General features: G+C 42.6%; 1 protein-coding gene across 1 annotated transcript in view; it reads right to left on the reverse strand.

The window, feature by feature from the left end:
* Positions 1–17,631, reverse strand: part of LOC115113069 (lysyl oxidase-like 4) — a 63,258-nt gene that overhangs the window by 13,520 nt on the left and 32,107 nt on the right. The window contains exons 5-11 of the mRNA XM_029640291.2: positions 13,433–13,471; positions 12,941–13,154; positions 12,445–12,622; positions 5,370–5,524; positions 4,448–4,615; positions 2,009–2,171; positions 1,403–1,646 (exon numbers count right to left, since the gene is read on the reverse strand). Coding sequence (XP_029496151.1) covers positions 1,403–1,646; positions 2,009–2,171; positions 4,448–4,615; positions 5,370–5,524; positions 12,445–12,622; positions 12,941–13,154; positions 13,433–13,471 — 1,161 coding nt within the window. The remainder of the gene's footprint in view (positions 1–1,402; positions 1,647–2,008; positions 2,172–4,447; positions 4,616–5,369; positions 5,525–12,444; positions 12,623–12,940; positions 13,155–13,432; positions 13,472–17,631) is intronic.

Here is a 17,631-nt window from a genome sequence, read left to right on the forward strand (position 1 = left end):
ATCCCCTTTATAGAGGTCAACCACATCCTCTTCATAGAGGTCACCCACATCCCCTTCATAAAGGTCAACCACATCACATCCATAGAGGTCTACCACATCACATCCATAGAGGTCTACCATAACCCAAGCATAAAGGTCAACCACATAACATCCATAAAGGTCAACCACATCACATCCATAAAGGTCAACCACATCACATCTATAAAGGTCAACCACATCACATCCATAAAGGTCAACCACATCACATCCATAAAGGTCAACCACATCCCATCCATAAAGGTCTACCACATCACATCCATAGAGGTCTACCACATCCCATCCATAGAGGTCAACCACATCCCATCCATAGAGGTCTACCACATCACATCCATAGAGGTCTACCACATCCCATCCATAGAGGTCTACCACATCACATCCATAGAGGTCAACCACATCCCATCCATAAAGGTCAGACACATCCCATCCATAAAGGTCAACCACATCCCATCCATAGAGATCAAACACATCCCATCCATAGAGATCAAACACATCCCATCCATAGAGGTCTACCACATCACATCCATAGAGGTCTACCATAACCCAAGCATAAAGGTCAGCCACATAACATCCATAAAGGTCAACCACATCACATCCATAAAGGTCAACCACATCACATCCATAAAGGTCAACCACATCCCACCCATAGAGATCAAACACATCCCATCCATAGAGATCAACCACATCCCATCCATAGAGGTCTACCACATCACATCCATAGAAGTCTACCACATCACATCCATAAAGGTCTACCACATCACATCCATAGAGGTCTACCACATCACATCCATAGAGGTCTACCACATCACATCCATAGAGGTCTACCACATCCTCTTCATAGAGGTCAAACACATCCCCTTCATAGAGGTCAACCACATCCCCTTCATAGAGTTCAACCACATCCCCTTCATAGAGGTCTATCACATCACATCCATAGTGATCAACCACATCCCATCCATAGAGGTCAACCACATCCCCTTCATAGAGGTCTACCACATCCCCTTCATAGAGGTCAACCACATCCCATCCATAGAGTACAGTGATATAGTAATATAGCTCACCAAAAGTATTGCAATAGAATATTCCAGCTACTACTAAGTATATGGCAAGGCATTGTAAAACTACATCTACCACAATCCCTTCATGAAGTGAAACAGGACAACAAGTACAATACCTAAAACTAAAATTTCTAGAACTACAAAGCCCCTGACCCCCAAAAAATGCCTGTGACACTGGTGCCATGTCCAAGACTCCCTGGTAGCCCTAGGTCTAAAGTCAGCCTGTATCATGTTTATTATGCCAAAGGCTGCAACTACCACAAATCATATAGACATCATAAAACTACAACTCCCACAACACCTCTTACCTATGACATGCATGCCATGTCCAAGAATCTCTAGTAGCCCTAGGTCTGAAGTCGGCCCGTCCCATGTTCATAATCCTGGAGGAGAATCGTAGCAGGCGGCGGTGTCCGTAGGGCCAGTTCATTCTGGCAGCGGAGGATGACAGACAGTTCTCCTCGTTGGCACAGGTCAGCAGGTGTAGGGGTCGGTCCTCTAGGTAAACTGTCTCCTGAACCAGTTGGGCATCTAGTACCAGGTCAGGGGCAGCTAGGGGGCAGAGGAGAGGGGTGAGTGGTTTGGGGTAATTTAGGCATGTATTGGGGTCAGGGATAAAAGGTCAATCAGGTATTACAGGAAACAATAGGTCAAGGGCCAATACGGGAAGGGGAGGGTTAAAGCTTAATCAGAGATGATCAAAAACCAAGTTCACATTCAGAAAGCAAACAGGAGAAAACCTTTTCAAGCGGAAGACTGAAAATAAGTGCTAATATTGGAGTTCAGGTACTTCAGTTTCAAACCGTTTTCACCCATTTCTTGACATTTGAACAGAACCCTTGGCAGGATCTGTTAAGATTACACAGTTGAAGAGAGCTAGCCAGGTGGACAGGTGTGCTTTGATAATGACTCACTCTCTGAACAGGTGACCCCTGCAGCATTAGTCCCACCCCCTCGGGGACAGTGTACATGGTTGTTACGGCGACACTGTTGGATTGACAGCTCAGTTCCAACACAGTGGGTACCACTCAACACCAACTCTGCTGCGTTACGATCCCCAGCCCAATACCACGTCTCCTAGAGAGAGAGAGAATGTTTCACTTTTGTACATTACTTTTCTTTCCTCCGTCATCCTGTGAATTGAAAGAAATGCTTTTTGAGAGTTTTTTGTTCGACTTCATGGGTATTTCAACTATTGGCAAACATCCCTTTCCTAAATACCCTCTGTACTGTAGATGTACTGTAGATATGTATATTTACAAATAATGTATTTATGGATAGTTGAGATTTTTCCTGCACCACCCATCCACTCACAGACTAGCTTTTGTATAAACATAATGCAGACTGACACACACACAAGCACACACACAATTAACACACACTTCCCCTTGGGGTAGATGCAGTCATTTAGCACTGTACAGTATTTAGCTGCTGAATGGTCAGGTGACGGTCAGCTGTGGAAATGGCGGTAGGTCTGCAAGTCAGTTACGTTATGACAAAATAAAGTGAGTGTTACAAAGGATTATTGTAAGGCATTATGTTGTGTTGTAAGGCATTAGGTTGTGTTGTAAGGCATTATGTTGTGTTGTAAGGCATTATGTTGTGTTGTAAGGCATTATGTTGTGTTGTAAGGCATTATGTTGTGTTGTAAGGCATTATGTTGTACGTTATGTTGTGTAGTAAGGCATTATGTTGTGTTGTAAGGCATTATGTTGTGTTGTAAGGCATTATGTTGTGTTGTAAGGCATTATGTTGTGTTGTAAGGCATTATGTTGTGTTGTAAGGCATTATGTTGTGTTGTAAGGCATTATGTTGTGTTGTACGGCATTATGTTGTGTAGTAAGGCATTATGTTGTGTTGTACGGCATTATGTTGTGTTGTAAGGCATTATGTTGTGTTGTAAGGCATTATGTTGTGTTGTAAGGCATTATGTTGTGTTGTAAGGCATTATGTTGTGTTGTAAGGCATTATGTTGTGTTGTAAGGCATTATGTTGTGTTGTAAGGCATTATGTTGTGTTGTAAGGCATTATGTTGTGTTGTAAGGCATTATGTTGTGTTGTACGGCATTATGTTGTGTTGTACGGCATTATGTTGTGTTGTAAGGCATTATGTTGTGTTGTAAGGCATTATGTTGTGTTGTAAGGCATTATGTTGTGTTGTAAGGCATTATGTTGTGTTGTACGGCATTATGTTGTGTTGTAAGGCATTATGTTGTGTTGTAAGGCATTATGTTGTGTTGTAAGGCATTATGTTGTGTTGTAAGGCATTATGTTGTGTTGTACGGCATTATGTTGTGTTGTAAGGCATTATGTTGTGTTGTACGGCATTATGTTGTGTTGTAAGGCATTATGTTGTGTTGTAAGGCATTGTGTTGTGTTGTAAGGCATTGTGTTGTGTTGTAAGGCATTATGTTGTGTTGTAAGGCATTATGTTGTGTTGTAAGGCATTATGTTGTGTTGTAAGGCATTATGTTGTGTTGTAAGGCATCAAGCGGGCGACTGAACAAGCTGCGTATTCCAATCTCCATTTTAGTCAATAAGATTCTTTCCGTAGTTGTGTTGTAAGGCATTATGTTGTGTTGTACGGCATTATGTTGTGTTGTAAGGCATTATGTTGTGTTGTAAGGCATTATGTTGTGTTGTAAGGCATTATGTTGTGTTGTAAGGCATTATGTTGTGTTGTAAGGCATTATGTTGTGTTGTAAGGCATTATGTTGTGTTGTAAGGCATTATGTTGTGTTGTAAGGCATTATGTTGTGTTGTAAGGCATTATGTTGTGTTGTAAGGCATTATACTGTACATGCATTATACATTCAATCATAATGCATTCATATATATATACAGTTGAAGTCGGCATTTACATACACTTAGGTTGGAGTCATTAAAATTTGTTTTTCAACCACTCCTCATATTTCTTGTTAACAAACTATAGTTTTGGCAAGTCGGTTAGGACATCTGCTTTGTGCATGACACAATACATTTTTCCAACAATTGTTTACAGACAGATTATTTATCTTATAACTCACTGTATCACAATTCCAGTGGGCCAGAAGTTTAGCACCCTTTGCCTTGATGACAGCTTTGCACACTCTTGGCATTCTCTCAACTAAATTCATGAGGAATGGTTTTCCAACAGTCTTGAAGAAGTTCCTACATATGTGACTCAGAAAGTATTATTTCAGCTATCCGGTGATTTTTCAGGTTTGAGGACTCAGGGACACCGTGAGTTGATGGGTGAATTGTGGAGTCAGGGTGTACTCTAGGGGTGAAATGGCACCATATTCCCACAATGGGCTCTGTCCAAAAGTTGTGCATTATACAGGGAATAGGGTTTCATAGGTGTGTTTCCGTACCTGGTGTGCTCGGGATGCGAACCCCAGACCCAGCTGTCTACAGACCACCATGGCTTCATTGATCCCCCAGTTCTCACTGCAGACTGACCCCCATCTCTTACGACCCCCTACATCCATCAGTACCTCCACACGCCCCTCACCTGGCTCCCTGCCCCCCGCCAATCGCACCTAGGATAGGATGAGGAAGGAGGAGGAAGGAGAAGAAGAAGGAGGGAGAAAAATACATTTCAATTCAGTATTTTCTCAACCTGTATGTTTCGCAAGTCAGATGTTCATAATTATAAATATCTAATGACTCTATAATAATTGAATTGGTATTATAAACTGGGTGGTTCGAGCCCTGAATGCTGATTGGCTGACAGCCGAGGTATATCAGACCGTAGACCACGGGTATGACAAGACATGTATTTTTACTGCTCTGATTACACTCGTCACCAGTTTATAATAGCAATATGGCACCTCAGGGGTTTGTGGTAGGCACTGGTATATTGGCTATATACCACACACCCCCAATCAATCAAATGTATTTATAAAGTCCTTTTTACATCAGCCGATGTCTCAAAGTACTGTACAGAAACCCAGCCTAAAACCCCAAGCAGCAAGCAATGCAGATGTAGAAGCACCATGGCTAGGAAAACCTCCCTGAAAAGGCCGGAACCTAGGAAAAAACCTAGACTGGAACCAGGCTCTGAGGGTTGGCCAGTCCTCTTCTGGCTGTGCCGAGTGGAGATTATAACAGAACATGGTCTTATTGCTTAATTATGTCATGTAAAGGTGTGTGTGTGTGTGTGTGTGTGTGTGTGTGTGTGTGTGTGTGTGTGTGTGTGTGTGTGTGTGTGTGTGTGTGTGTGTGTGTGTGTGTGTGTGTGTGTGTGTGTGTGTGTGTGTGTGTGTGTGTGTGTGAATGTGTGTGTGCTCTAACCGTGCTGTCCAGGCCAAGCTTGGGGATGTTGCAGCGTACTGAAGCATCCTGGGTATGTTTAAATGTCCAAAGAGGAACATCTTGGAAGTAACAGTCTAGGATAGACTTCTCTGTCCCCAAACACTGGACACTGTTCATATGGATAGGACCAGTACCTAGAGAGAAAGAGGGAGAGGGAGAAGAGGGAAGATGAGAGCATGAACACACCACAACAACCATACATCTCTCTGTATCTTGTGTGGTACTAAACCTAGACCCGAGGGCATTGCAATGCAATCCCCCTAAACGGCCCTGATCTAATAGACACACCCACTTACACCCACAGTAGTGAAAGCTGAGGTTAAAGAGCAATAAACAGATAACGATCTCAGCCATTTGTTTGCGTGAACCAATTGTGTCTTCCCCACCACAACAGAACCCCAACAGCACCCCATCAACAAAAGGTTCCTATCTGTACTTAAGCAACAAAAGGTTCCTATCTCTATCTCTCGCTGTCTGTCTGTCTGCCAGAGGAGATAACAAGGCTGTACCTCGAGTACTCCAGAGATCCGACACACATCATTACCACCATTTTGTACTTTAGAAAAAACACACAAAAAAACACCCGCCACCCAGCCAGTACTTTTCAGAAAGACAACCCCATGGCGAGCAGAGAACACAACACGTGCAAGCAAGAACAGAGTCAAGGCTGAATCGGAAGATAAAATACAGTAACACTTGAGTTAATAGATTGGTGCTTCTAACTGTAAAACAACCTGTCAATGTGATGAAGGAAAGAAAGTGGGAAGAGTACTCAAATTTAGACAGTAGGCAAGTACATGAACTTTTATTGATAAGTGTGAAAAGTAACATTGAGATAATGAGGAAGTACATCGAGAAGAGGGCTTGACATTGTTTTTTTAGGTTTTTAAAAATGTTTAGATAAATTAAAAGAAGGTGTAAGCTGGGAAGATATTGAGTCACCACAAAAATAACACACAGGTGATTCTGACCCAAAAATCCGAGAGCGAGAGAGCTGAGAGAAAGCAGGTTGGTGATTGCATAATTAGGGATGGGAAAGTCCAGTCCTCGGTGGTCTGATTGGTGTCACACTTTACCCAACTAATCATGATCGTCACTTTAAAATGTAATTAGTTTAATCAGGATTTTCAAGGAATGAGCAAAAAGTGACACCACTCCAGCACCCGAGGACTGGAGTTGCCCATCCCTGTTCTAAATTATAGATTGAAGGCCTCCATCCATATTGGTAACAATGACTGGGTATACATCCACCCACATTAAATAGAATAAAGAAAACCCACTTCCTGAACCAATCATCTCCATATGTGTGTGTAGAAAACCACATAAAATACCACTGAGTAGTAGGTAGATCAGAACAACCACAGTTTAACTTATCAAGACCAACACAGCTTCTGTGGATTGTGGATCTTCATTTAAAAAAGCACATTTTAGCTGATTTGGGCAGTAGTTCCATGAAAAAAGGCGGGTACAAAATAGATCCTGAGAAACTGGTTACGAAGAATCATGTACACAAGCACACACTAACAATCGGCCACACACACACACATGGATGTATACCACCTCACAGAGTAAATAACAAGTAAAAATACACCAGTGTTCGTCAGAATAGGAAACAGAGGCATTGTCCCTGTAATTTAAACCAATGATGATGAGAGTTCAAATGGCAGCTGATGAGTTTAGACATTGGTTTCAGTTTTTGACTTAACTTTACCAATGATTAAAGTAAAGTTGAGTGCTATAAACAGTCAGCAAATGTAAAATTCACTCCCACTAATTTCCCATTCACTGCTGTGTACTTTGTGCAGTTCCTGCTGTATCACATTTGTGTGTGCGTACATTCAATTATCTCCTTTCAAGGTCTCATTTTCAGAGGAGAAATGTTTTTGTGTAATCTTTAGACTAGTCCTCTTTCCCCGTGAGGTACAGTAGATTTGGTCTGTGAACCCTATCATATCTCATATCCAGTCAGAGCTCTGCGTGTGTGTGACCTTACAGCAGCTGATTTGCATGTGTGGTAATCCCTTTGACAGACGGTGCAGCGTAAAAAACATGGCTGACGTAGTAGAACCCCCAAGAGGATGAAAGAGGCCTTGCTCTGATAGCGCTAGTGAAAGAGGCCTATATCTGTAGTAGATGGTTATGGATGACTGGCTATCAGGATGGCTAGTTCTATAGTTGGTGTCTCACATTACCACATTAACATGCTCACAGTAAACACACACATTCAGACACACTGTTAACACCACACGTCTCTCTCACACACACACACACCCAGTCACTCACACAGAGCTACAGTGGGGAGAGCAAGTATTTGATACACTCCCGATTTTGCAGGTTTTCCAACTTACAAAGCAAGTAGAGGTCTGTAATTTGGATCATAGGTACACTTCAACTGTGAGAGACGGAATCTAAAACAAAAATCCAGAAAATCACATTGTATGATTTTTAAGTAATTAATTTGCATTTTATTGCATGACCTCTACATGATTTGTAAGTAGCAAAACCTGCAAAATCGGCAGTGTATCAAATACTTGTTCTCCCCACTGTATATTTGTGTCCCCAAACAGCCCACCCTAAAGCTACTGGGATCAGTACAGGCAACGTGACTGAGAAATGTCACAAACCCTATGGTTGAAATACACATAGGCAGACCTATATGGCACACCCACACAGGCAGACCTATATGGCACACCCACACAGGCAGACCTATATGGCACACCCACACAGGCAGACCTATGGCACACCCACACAGGCAGACCTATATGGCACACCCACACAGGCAGACCTATATGGCACACCCACACAGGCAGACCTATATGGCACACCCACACAGGCAGACCTATGGCACACCCACACAGGCAGACCTATATGGTGTTTACTGCTCAGGCTTGGTGACATGAAAGGGCCTATTTGATGATTGAATGGACTTCAAATGGGATTAAACAGCTGAACATTAAGAAGTCCCACGGAAAGAAAAACACCATTAATGTTCCCTAAACCACGCTTAACTTCAGAGAGAGGGAAAAACTAGGGTTCCCTCCTAACCACTAACCAACTATTTGGGCTATTCTCACTAGCTATGTGACCACAATCATCCCGCTTCCAGCTCCCTAAAGTCTTAAAGATTTGTATCTGTCTGCTTGATTGGCATGTACTGTATGTGCTAACATTAATTATAGCATAGTTTATTTATCTAAAAATGTTTATTGTAAATACTATATTTAGTGACTGTACATTTTACGTGCATTTACTACATTTATTGATACTATTGCACGACAACAACACAAGATATTCATGCTTACCAAACTACAGTACATAAAAACACCAGTTATTCAATGTACAGTTCCTATTGTCTGTCTCTGTCGGTCTGTCTCTGTCTCTGTCTGTCTCTGTCTGTCTCTGTCAGTCTCTGTCTGTCTCTGTCGGTCTGTCTCTGTCGGTCTGTCTCTGTCGGTCTGTCTCTGTCGGTCTGTCTCTGTCGGTCTCTGTCAGTCTGTCTCTGTCAGTCTGTCTCTGTCGGTCTGTCTCTGTCCGTCTGTCTCTGTCGGTCTGTCTCTGTCGGTCTCTGTCAGTCTCTGTCTGTCTCTGTCGGTCTGTCTCTGTCGGCCGGTCTGTCTCGGACGGTCTGTCTCGGTCGGTCTGTCTGGGCCTGTCTGTCTGTCTGTGTCAGTCTGTCTATCTGTGTCGGTCGGTCTGTCTGTGTCGATCTGCCTGTGTCTGTGTGTCTGCCTGTGTTTGCCTGTGTCTGCCTGCCTGCCTGCCTGCCTGCCTGCCTGCCTGCCTGCCTGCCTGTCTGTCTGTCTGCCTGCCTGTCTGTCTGTCTGTCCGTCCGTCTGTCTGCATCTGTCTGTCTTCATCTGTCTGTCTGCATCTGTCTGTCTGCATCTGTCTATCTGTCTGTGTCCGTTAGATTCTGGAGTCTTAATGTAGGTTTTTTCCAACACCATACATGTATACGTTTATGTGGCCTGCAGAACTCAGTGAAAATTATATAGGACAGTAAAAAGTCTAAAAAGCAACATGTTATAGAGAGTGTTGGCAGATGTCCCCTAGTCCGGCTATGGCTGTAGTTAAGCAGCTGTTACGAAAGTGTGTAATGTGTGTGTGTGTACAACTGAAAACTCTCACACCCATTGCCCTGCCAATCAGGATATAGTTAGGGACTTGCATTTAAAGCAGGGTGAGAGGATTAAACTATTAAATGTAACCTGTCATTTGATATGACAGCCTAGGAAGCTAGAGCTGCACGTAACATAGTAATGCTACAGGCAGGTCTAGGACTTAACACAGACATTGTAAGCATTCACACCCACACACTGGGTGTTACTGAAGCAGCAGCCCAGTGGTTGGATCAGGAGGAAATATGAACTTATTTTGGGAGAAAATTAAAAGCTTTTCACTTCGCCTTGACTCTTACAACACAGGCACAGACTGCTGGGTGCTACAGTATGTAGCAGCCATAAGATCTGGGACAGGGGTACTTTGATGTGGCAGTGGTGGGGATTAGGTTAGGTTGGGTGCGGTTATAATAGGCTACAGTATAGGTGCAGAAGGCTGATTGATACCAGAGATAGTTGAATAGTGAGAGATGAGGATGCTAAGAGCTACAATGTTCCCCACTCCTAAGGCTCTCTAGAACCAGGAGTGAAGAACAGTGGCTATGTGTCATTCAGGGCAGGTGGGGCACCTGTATAGCTAAAGAAAATAGGCAACTCCAAAATGCAGGTGTTTCAGCCTACCTCAGTGCTTTCTATGATGGTGGGGCAGCCAGTGGAAAATACCTAGCGTAGGGGTTGGTAATGTCCTCTATTTGTGCCGTGATTGGCTCAGTGTTCTCACACTCATCGGGACACTACGTCACAGAGCTAAATAAAATTCAAGCCCGTTGGGTGCTGCCATAGACTTTAGAAGTGCACATCCAAGAAGGCTCAAGGTCATTGGCCACAGATAAAATTACATCAAATCACATTATATCTACAGTAGCTTTGATTGGACTGATCATGTCAACATCTTACTTTCAAAATCTTAGCTAGCAGTCATCATCATGCGTCAAGTCGGCAAACTACTGGCAAATCCTTTTCCATCCTTGTCATGTGAAGAGAAATTATAGATAAAACATATCGGTGCTCATCAACCATTGGACATAAACATTACACAACAAGTTGGAAATCGCAAATTCAACAATGAGTGCTAAGGTGCCACTGCAGCCAGGTGTGACCGGGAGACCCATGAGACGGCGCACAATTGGCCCAGCATCGTCCAGGTTAGGGGAGGGTTTGGCCCAGCATCGTCCAGGTTAGGGGAGGGTTTGGCCGGCAGGGATTTTCTTGTCTCATCATGCTCTAGCGGACTTCGGACTTCGGTCATCAGTGTTTCCTCCAACACATTGGTGCGACTATCTTCCGTGTTAAGCAAGCAGTGTGTCAAGAAGCAGTGTGGCTTGGCTCTCGACCTTCACTGAGTCCGTAGAGGAGTTGCAGCGATGAGACAAGATCGTAACTACCAATTGGATATCACGAAAAAGGGGGTAACGCCATGGGCCACAAAAGTTAGAATAAATTGTCCATGCTGTCCATCCAGAATGACTTCTGCCGCATTTAAAACAACTGGAAACTCGGAACTGGGAAATCTCAGACTTGTGAGTTCAAGACAACTGGGGACTTAGATAAAACTAGCTCTGACAGGGAAAATACGGAAAATGATTTTCAACGGTTTCTAACTGGGAAATCCAAGTCAGGATTTTGGAACTCCTTCTAGAGCCCACAAGAAGGACTGTTGCAATCCCTTCCTGTTCCCGTGAGCACAGCACAACAAGGTGAGTTCAAAATGTCTTGTATGCTGCTGCATAAGTTCTTGCCCGGTTGGTCAGTTTGGTCGGACGGTCAGCTCTGGGCAGAGTCTGGGTAGTTCCATATTTTTTCAATTTCCAAATGATGGAGACCACTGTGCTCTTGGAAACGTTCAACACTCTATAAATTGTTTTATACACTTCCCCAGATAATATGACTCATCACAATTCTATCTCAGAGATCTACAGACAGTTCCTTGGACTTCATGCTATAGTTTCTGCTCGGACATGCACTGTCAACTGTGGGACTTATATAGACAGGTGGGGTTCTTTCTAAATCATGTCCAAACAATTGAATTGGTGACAGGTGGACTCCACCAAGTTGTAGTGACATCTGAAGGATGAACAAGGTAAATTTGATGCACCGGAGCTCCATTTTGAATGTCATAGGAAAGGGATGTGAATACTTATTAGATATTTATGTATTTCATTTTCAATAAATTTGCTACATTTTCTAAAAACATTTTTTCACTTTGTCATCTAGGACAGGGAAAGACCCGTGACTAGGTGGTAAGAACAGCTGGTGGCTGTCGCATATTAGGAAAAAATATATATATTTTAAAAATGCACAGCTGTGTGTGTGCATGTTTGCGTGTGCACGTCTTGGTGGAGCTGAGATTGCTGATTCCATTCCTTTGAGGAGCTTTCGGCTGTGAACTGAGCCATATACGCTGAGCCCTCCAGCTGCCCAAGCACACACACGTGCTCACACACACACACACACACACACAGACACACACACACACACACACACACACACACACACACACACACGCACACACGCGCACACACACGCACACACACATACAGCTGCAGTGACCATGGTGGAGAAGAGGGGAAATCCGCTAACAGTGTGTGAACCACAGATCAGCACCCTCAGGCTCACAAACAAATACATTCTCAGACCGTTCAGTGGCAGACGAGCGTAGAGTCCTAAGATAAGTCCTAAGCTGGAAAAGTTCCTCTGACTCACATGGAATCTCAAACAGGTACACAGAGTACAGAGACATATACATGGGTGTCTGTGCCTAAGACCCGGAACCCTGTAGGGCAGGATGAAATGGAAGAAACTGGTAAAAACACAACTTCCATGTTCACGTGGCACAACCGGAGTGAACTTTCTCCCTTGCCAGTGAGAATAAGACAGAGAGAGACAGAGAGACAAAAAGACAGAGAATAACAGATAGAGAGGGAGTCCTACCCTACCTTGTCCCATGTAAGCTCCAGTGAGGGCCTCTTTGGCGGTTCCGAAGCCGAGCTCCCTGCACACCACGCTAGCTGAGACGCGGTTCCAGACGTGGTCTACAATGGTCCCCCACTTCCCCTCCTTCAGCACCTCCACCCGGCCCTCACCCAGCCTGGGGCCAGCCTTCAGACGCACCGGCTAGAGGGGGAGAGGAGAGAAAGAGCGAGAGAGAGTCAGAATGAGCGAGAGAGACAGCGAGAGACCGAAAGACAGAGAAAGAGAGTGAGAGACAGAGAGACAGAGAGACAAAAGACAGAGAGAGACAGAGAGTGTCAGCATCATGTATGACTAGACTGTATTATTGTCTAAGAATGTTTTGTATCTTGTGTTTGCGCAGAACACATGAAAAGTGTCTAGGTCTTGGCTCTTGGCACAGTGATGCATGAGGTGTGTGTGTCTGTGTTTTTATGTGTGTGTGTGTCTATGTTTTTATGTGTGCGTGTACCTGTCTCTTACCACAATTGGGTGGGGTGCCTGGGGTCTTCCAGATGACATACGTGCAAACTGAGGTCCCGGTACACACCTAGCCACCGCATGTCTCCCACTCTTACAGGGGGTGGGGCTATGTGGAATGGACAGCTGAGCGTGACACTCTGATAGGCTGGTCTCTGATCCCAGGCAGTGAACCTTCTCTACCCAGAAACCCTTTTTACGTGCCATGAGGCTCAGCCTAGGAAGTGGGAGAAAAGAGGCCATAAATGTCATATAACGCTTTATAACACATAACGTGTGCATAGCTAACGTCTGTCATGTCAGTTCCATGAAGGAGAGGAACAAGACAAGAACTATCCAGTAACACTTCATTTAAACACTCTACATAATGCATTATAAGCACATTTAAAACTCACAAGGCATTATAATTGAACATTATAATACAAAATTATCAACATCTGGAGAAACAAATAATTTGTAGTTAGTTGAGATGTTCAAACATTGACTAGGTCTTACCTTGTGGAGGGATCAGCAACCTTGGTGTCCCAGATTTTCCTGTGAAGAAACAGGAACATTAAGAAAGGATGTTAGTATCTCTTCTGTTTACTCGTTGAGGTTTCATGAAACACATGTTATTCCTGTGAGGTGAGATGACTAAATCTTGCCTACAGAATCAGCGTTTGTAGAAGACAACTGTGTCATGTGTTTGGCAGTGGTATAAAGTACTTAGGTAAAAATACTTTAAATTACTACTTAATTTTGTTTTTTGGGGTATCTGTACTTTACTTTACTATTCATATTTTTGACAACTTTTACTTTCACTGCACTACATTCCTAAAGAAAATAATGTACTTTAACTCCTTACATTTTCTGTGACACCCAAAAGCACTAGTTCCATTTTGAATGCTTAGCAGGACAGGAAAATTGTCTAATTCACCCACTTATCAAGAGAACATCCCCGGTCATCCCTACTGCCTCTGATCTGGTAGACTCACTAAACACAAATGCTTCATTTGTAAAGGATGTCCGAGTGTTGAAGTGCCCCTGGCACATCCGTACAAAACCGTGCCGTTGTGTTTGCTTAATTAAAGGAATTTGAAATTAGTTATAATTTTACTTTTACTTTTGATACTTAAGTATATTTTAGTGATTACATTTACTTTTGGTACTACCTTTAGACTTTTTCTGAAGTAGTATTTTACTGGGCGACATTCACTTTTACTTGAGTCATTTTCTTTTAAAGTATCTTTACTTTTACTCAAGTATGACTATTGGGTACTTTTTCCACCACTGGTGCTTGGTTAATGCCACACAAAATTATACCCCCACACACACACAGTTTATTAGCCATATTGGTTGGCATGTGTTGTTGATGAACACAGATGGGTGAAGCATTCCCTACACCTCACAAACTGGCCTCACATTTGGTTAATATGGTCCATGCCACACAGAATTACAGCCAAACACATTGTCAAAAACAAAAGCCACCTTGGTGGGCATGTGCTGTTTGTGTACATGGACACAGACAGTACCAGTTATGTCCTAGAAGCATCTATACCTGACATACTGGCCGTACGGATGTCAACAAGTATAAATATACTTACATAGACAAATATGTCCGCCTACAGAAAGGCCCATCTGTGTTGTGCTACAGTAAATCTTTGTGTGTGCGTGCATGTGTGTGCATAGGTGGTATTTTGGTGACCATGAGTGGCATAGTTAGAATAAGAACAAACTCATTTTTCCCTGTTCTCTCTGACCACCACGTCCTGGCTCTCGCTGCTTTACTTTGGGGTGTAGATATTTGCATCAGGAATGTCTAGTCTAGGTCTGTGTGTATGTTTAGAATGAGTGGTCAGAATGTAGGCCTATGTACCACATATGTTAAGTACCGTCAGCTAAGCCGGGCTTCAAGGGAAAAACAATGATCTCTGTTGACAACGTGGGGGTACAGGTCTGCTTAAACAACTGGGTTGTATTCATTAGGCAACAACTCTAAGGAAACAGACTGAAACAGGGATGGACTACCTGTTTTCGTTTTCCATTTAGAAAGTTGCTAGACTGTTAGAAAAAAAGGTGCTATCTAGAACCTAAAATGGTTCTTTGGCTGGCCCCATAGGAGAACCCTTTAAAGAACCCATTTTGGTTCCAGGTAGAACCCTTTTAGGTTCCATGTAAACAATATTTCCACATAGGGTTCTACATGGAACCCAACATGGTTCTACCTGGAACCAAAAAAGTTCTATCTGGAACCAAATAGGTTCGCCTATGGGGACAGCCAAATAACCCTTTTGGAACCCTTTTTTCTAACAGTATCCGTTTGGCCATAATGAATATGACCCTGGTGTGGTGTTGCTGGGGTGTTGGTAACATGACAAAATAAGAACTCTTAAATCACTCTTACTTGGCATCTTACAAGAACATTGCTGGTACAACAACATTTGTAAATAACTGGATCACTAGGAATGGATTCAAGAATAAACACTGGGCATTTTGAAACAACTCTTTAACCTAACCAACCATGCATAGGCTATATACAAATGTGACTTTGAACAGCTATGAGCGACATTGCTGGGAAAATGTTGAAACAAAACCCCCAAACGCACACAAACAAACACTCAGTGTTGGCACACTTTAACCGTAAGAACTTGTCAGGCCGTCCGAGAAACGAAATAAATGAAAGACCCGAATGAACTTTGATTCATAAAACATTTAGGCCAGAGTCCAATCCTGACACTCCATCAAAGGCATAGCCAAGACGTGCCCAAAAGGAATCCCCTGTTGATTCTCTCTCTCTCTCAACACACACACGGTCGATCAGCACACACACGGTCGATCAGCATCAAAGCAGCCGTCCCTCAGTTCCCGCAACAGGAGTGCCAAACAGGAGTTGAGGTAGACCACACACACACCTCAGTCAGTTGCACTTAGGGAAACAAATACATCTACAGATAACACAGGATATTTCGATTTCCATCATGAAACTAACAAACATTTCTGCATTTCTAGTCACATACTACAAACAAGGATGTTGGAATCAAGAGATTCAAATTGTTATTAAGTAAGTGGTTCCTCAGCCATTTTTTTGGTTTACTTTATTCAACTTTTTGGTCCAAGTATTGATTGAACTAAAAAAAGCTTTTAACATACAATGTTTTCAACTTACATATTTGACACACATGGTTATATTGTGCATGCTTATTTATACAGTAATTAATATTCAATATGTAGTCACCTGGGATTTTAACTCACAACGTCTTGGTCCATGGCATTCCAATCTTCCTGCTATGCCAACATGTCTGTGTAAATGACTGATTTTACCTGTGTTACACTTTGCACTTCAAAGCAAATAACTATGTTATTTATCATAGTGATTAAGGAGTACCATTAAAACAGAGTAATATACCCCATCAACATCAGTCAACTATGCAGAAAAGCCAAAAATTGCTGAAATAAGTAACTCAAATAATGATGGGAGAGTAGTCAGATTAACTGATAATTGACACAGACATGGAGATGTTTCAGGAAGATCTGAATGCCATGAACATAGAGGTTGTATGTTCAAATCCCAGGTGAGGACATGTTGAAAAAGAATTACTGTACAAATGAGCATTCACAATGTAATCATGTGTGTGAAATATGTAAGTTGAAACTTTGTTTTTTTAAGTGCTGTGTGTAACTAGTCTCACAGTCTTTTTTTGTTGGTAAAATGCCCAAATAACAATTTCTAGTTGAATGAACATGTGAGACAAGTTGACAGAAATTTTGGAGCTAAGTTTAGGCCAACTGATTTCTCTTAGTTCAGGTAACACTTCGGCTGAAAAGTTGAGTAAACAAAAAAAAGGCTGTGGAACCAATTACATAATAAAAATAGTTGAAACAGCCAGTTCTCTGTCAGTAGGTCACTCGGTATAGCATACTATTGGGAGTCAACAACCAATCATATTCACCTAAAGAAAACTGACATCACGCCCAACGGGCCAATAATTAACGAGCCCACCCTCGGAAGCCCCGCCTCTGAGGCTATAATACCAGGGCTCATATTAATTTTAAAAAATTCTTCGCTCTTCAGCTTGCCTGAAAACAGAAAGTCACAAACTCTTCAAGCACACGATGACTACGGGATTCTGCTCCAACTTAGGTGTCTGTTAGTGGGGAGAGACAAGTCGTCCCCCAAGATTAGGGTTCCCCAACTGGCGGCAAGTGGGTTGTTTTATTTGGCCCCCAAAGTTTTCTGAGCAAAAAAATAGTATTTATTGGTATAGAGTACTTTTTATTTTTGGACATAAAAGACTATAAAAACACCAGAAAATCAGATACAAGTGATTTTAATATAATACATTTGTTCCCAAGTATTCCTACGCATAACACAGCTACACGTGATCATATATAAATGTAAGGAAGGTTTGAAATTATTATTTTAGTCAAACATTATATCTGTTTGGGCTTCTAGTGATCAATTTTCAGTCTACAAATTCTTTGTAATTATGTTCCGGCCCCGACCATCAAGCAACAAATCGCCCCATGGCTGAATCTAGTTGATGATACCTGTCCTAGAAGTTGCGAGTTTTGGGTCTTGGTATTGTTTTTTTTATTTTGTAGAAGCTGACTACTTTCTGCTCTGCTTGTGTAGCCAGTGCTACTTGCTTGAGTAAGATGGCCAGCAGTAAGAAAGAGTATGTTTAAAAAAAGGCTAGAGGCCAGGACAGAGCAGC

The sequence above is a fragment of the Oncorhynchus nerka genome, linkage group LG28 (genome assembly GCF_034236695.1).
Source record: "Oncorhynchus nerka isolate Pitt River linkage group LG28, Oner_Uvic_2.0, whole genome shotgun sequence".
NCBI classification, from domain to species: domain Eukaryota; kingdom Metazoa; phylum Chordata; class Actinopteri; order Salmoniformes; family Salmonidae; genus Oncorhynchus; species Oncorhynchus nerka.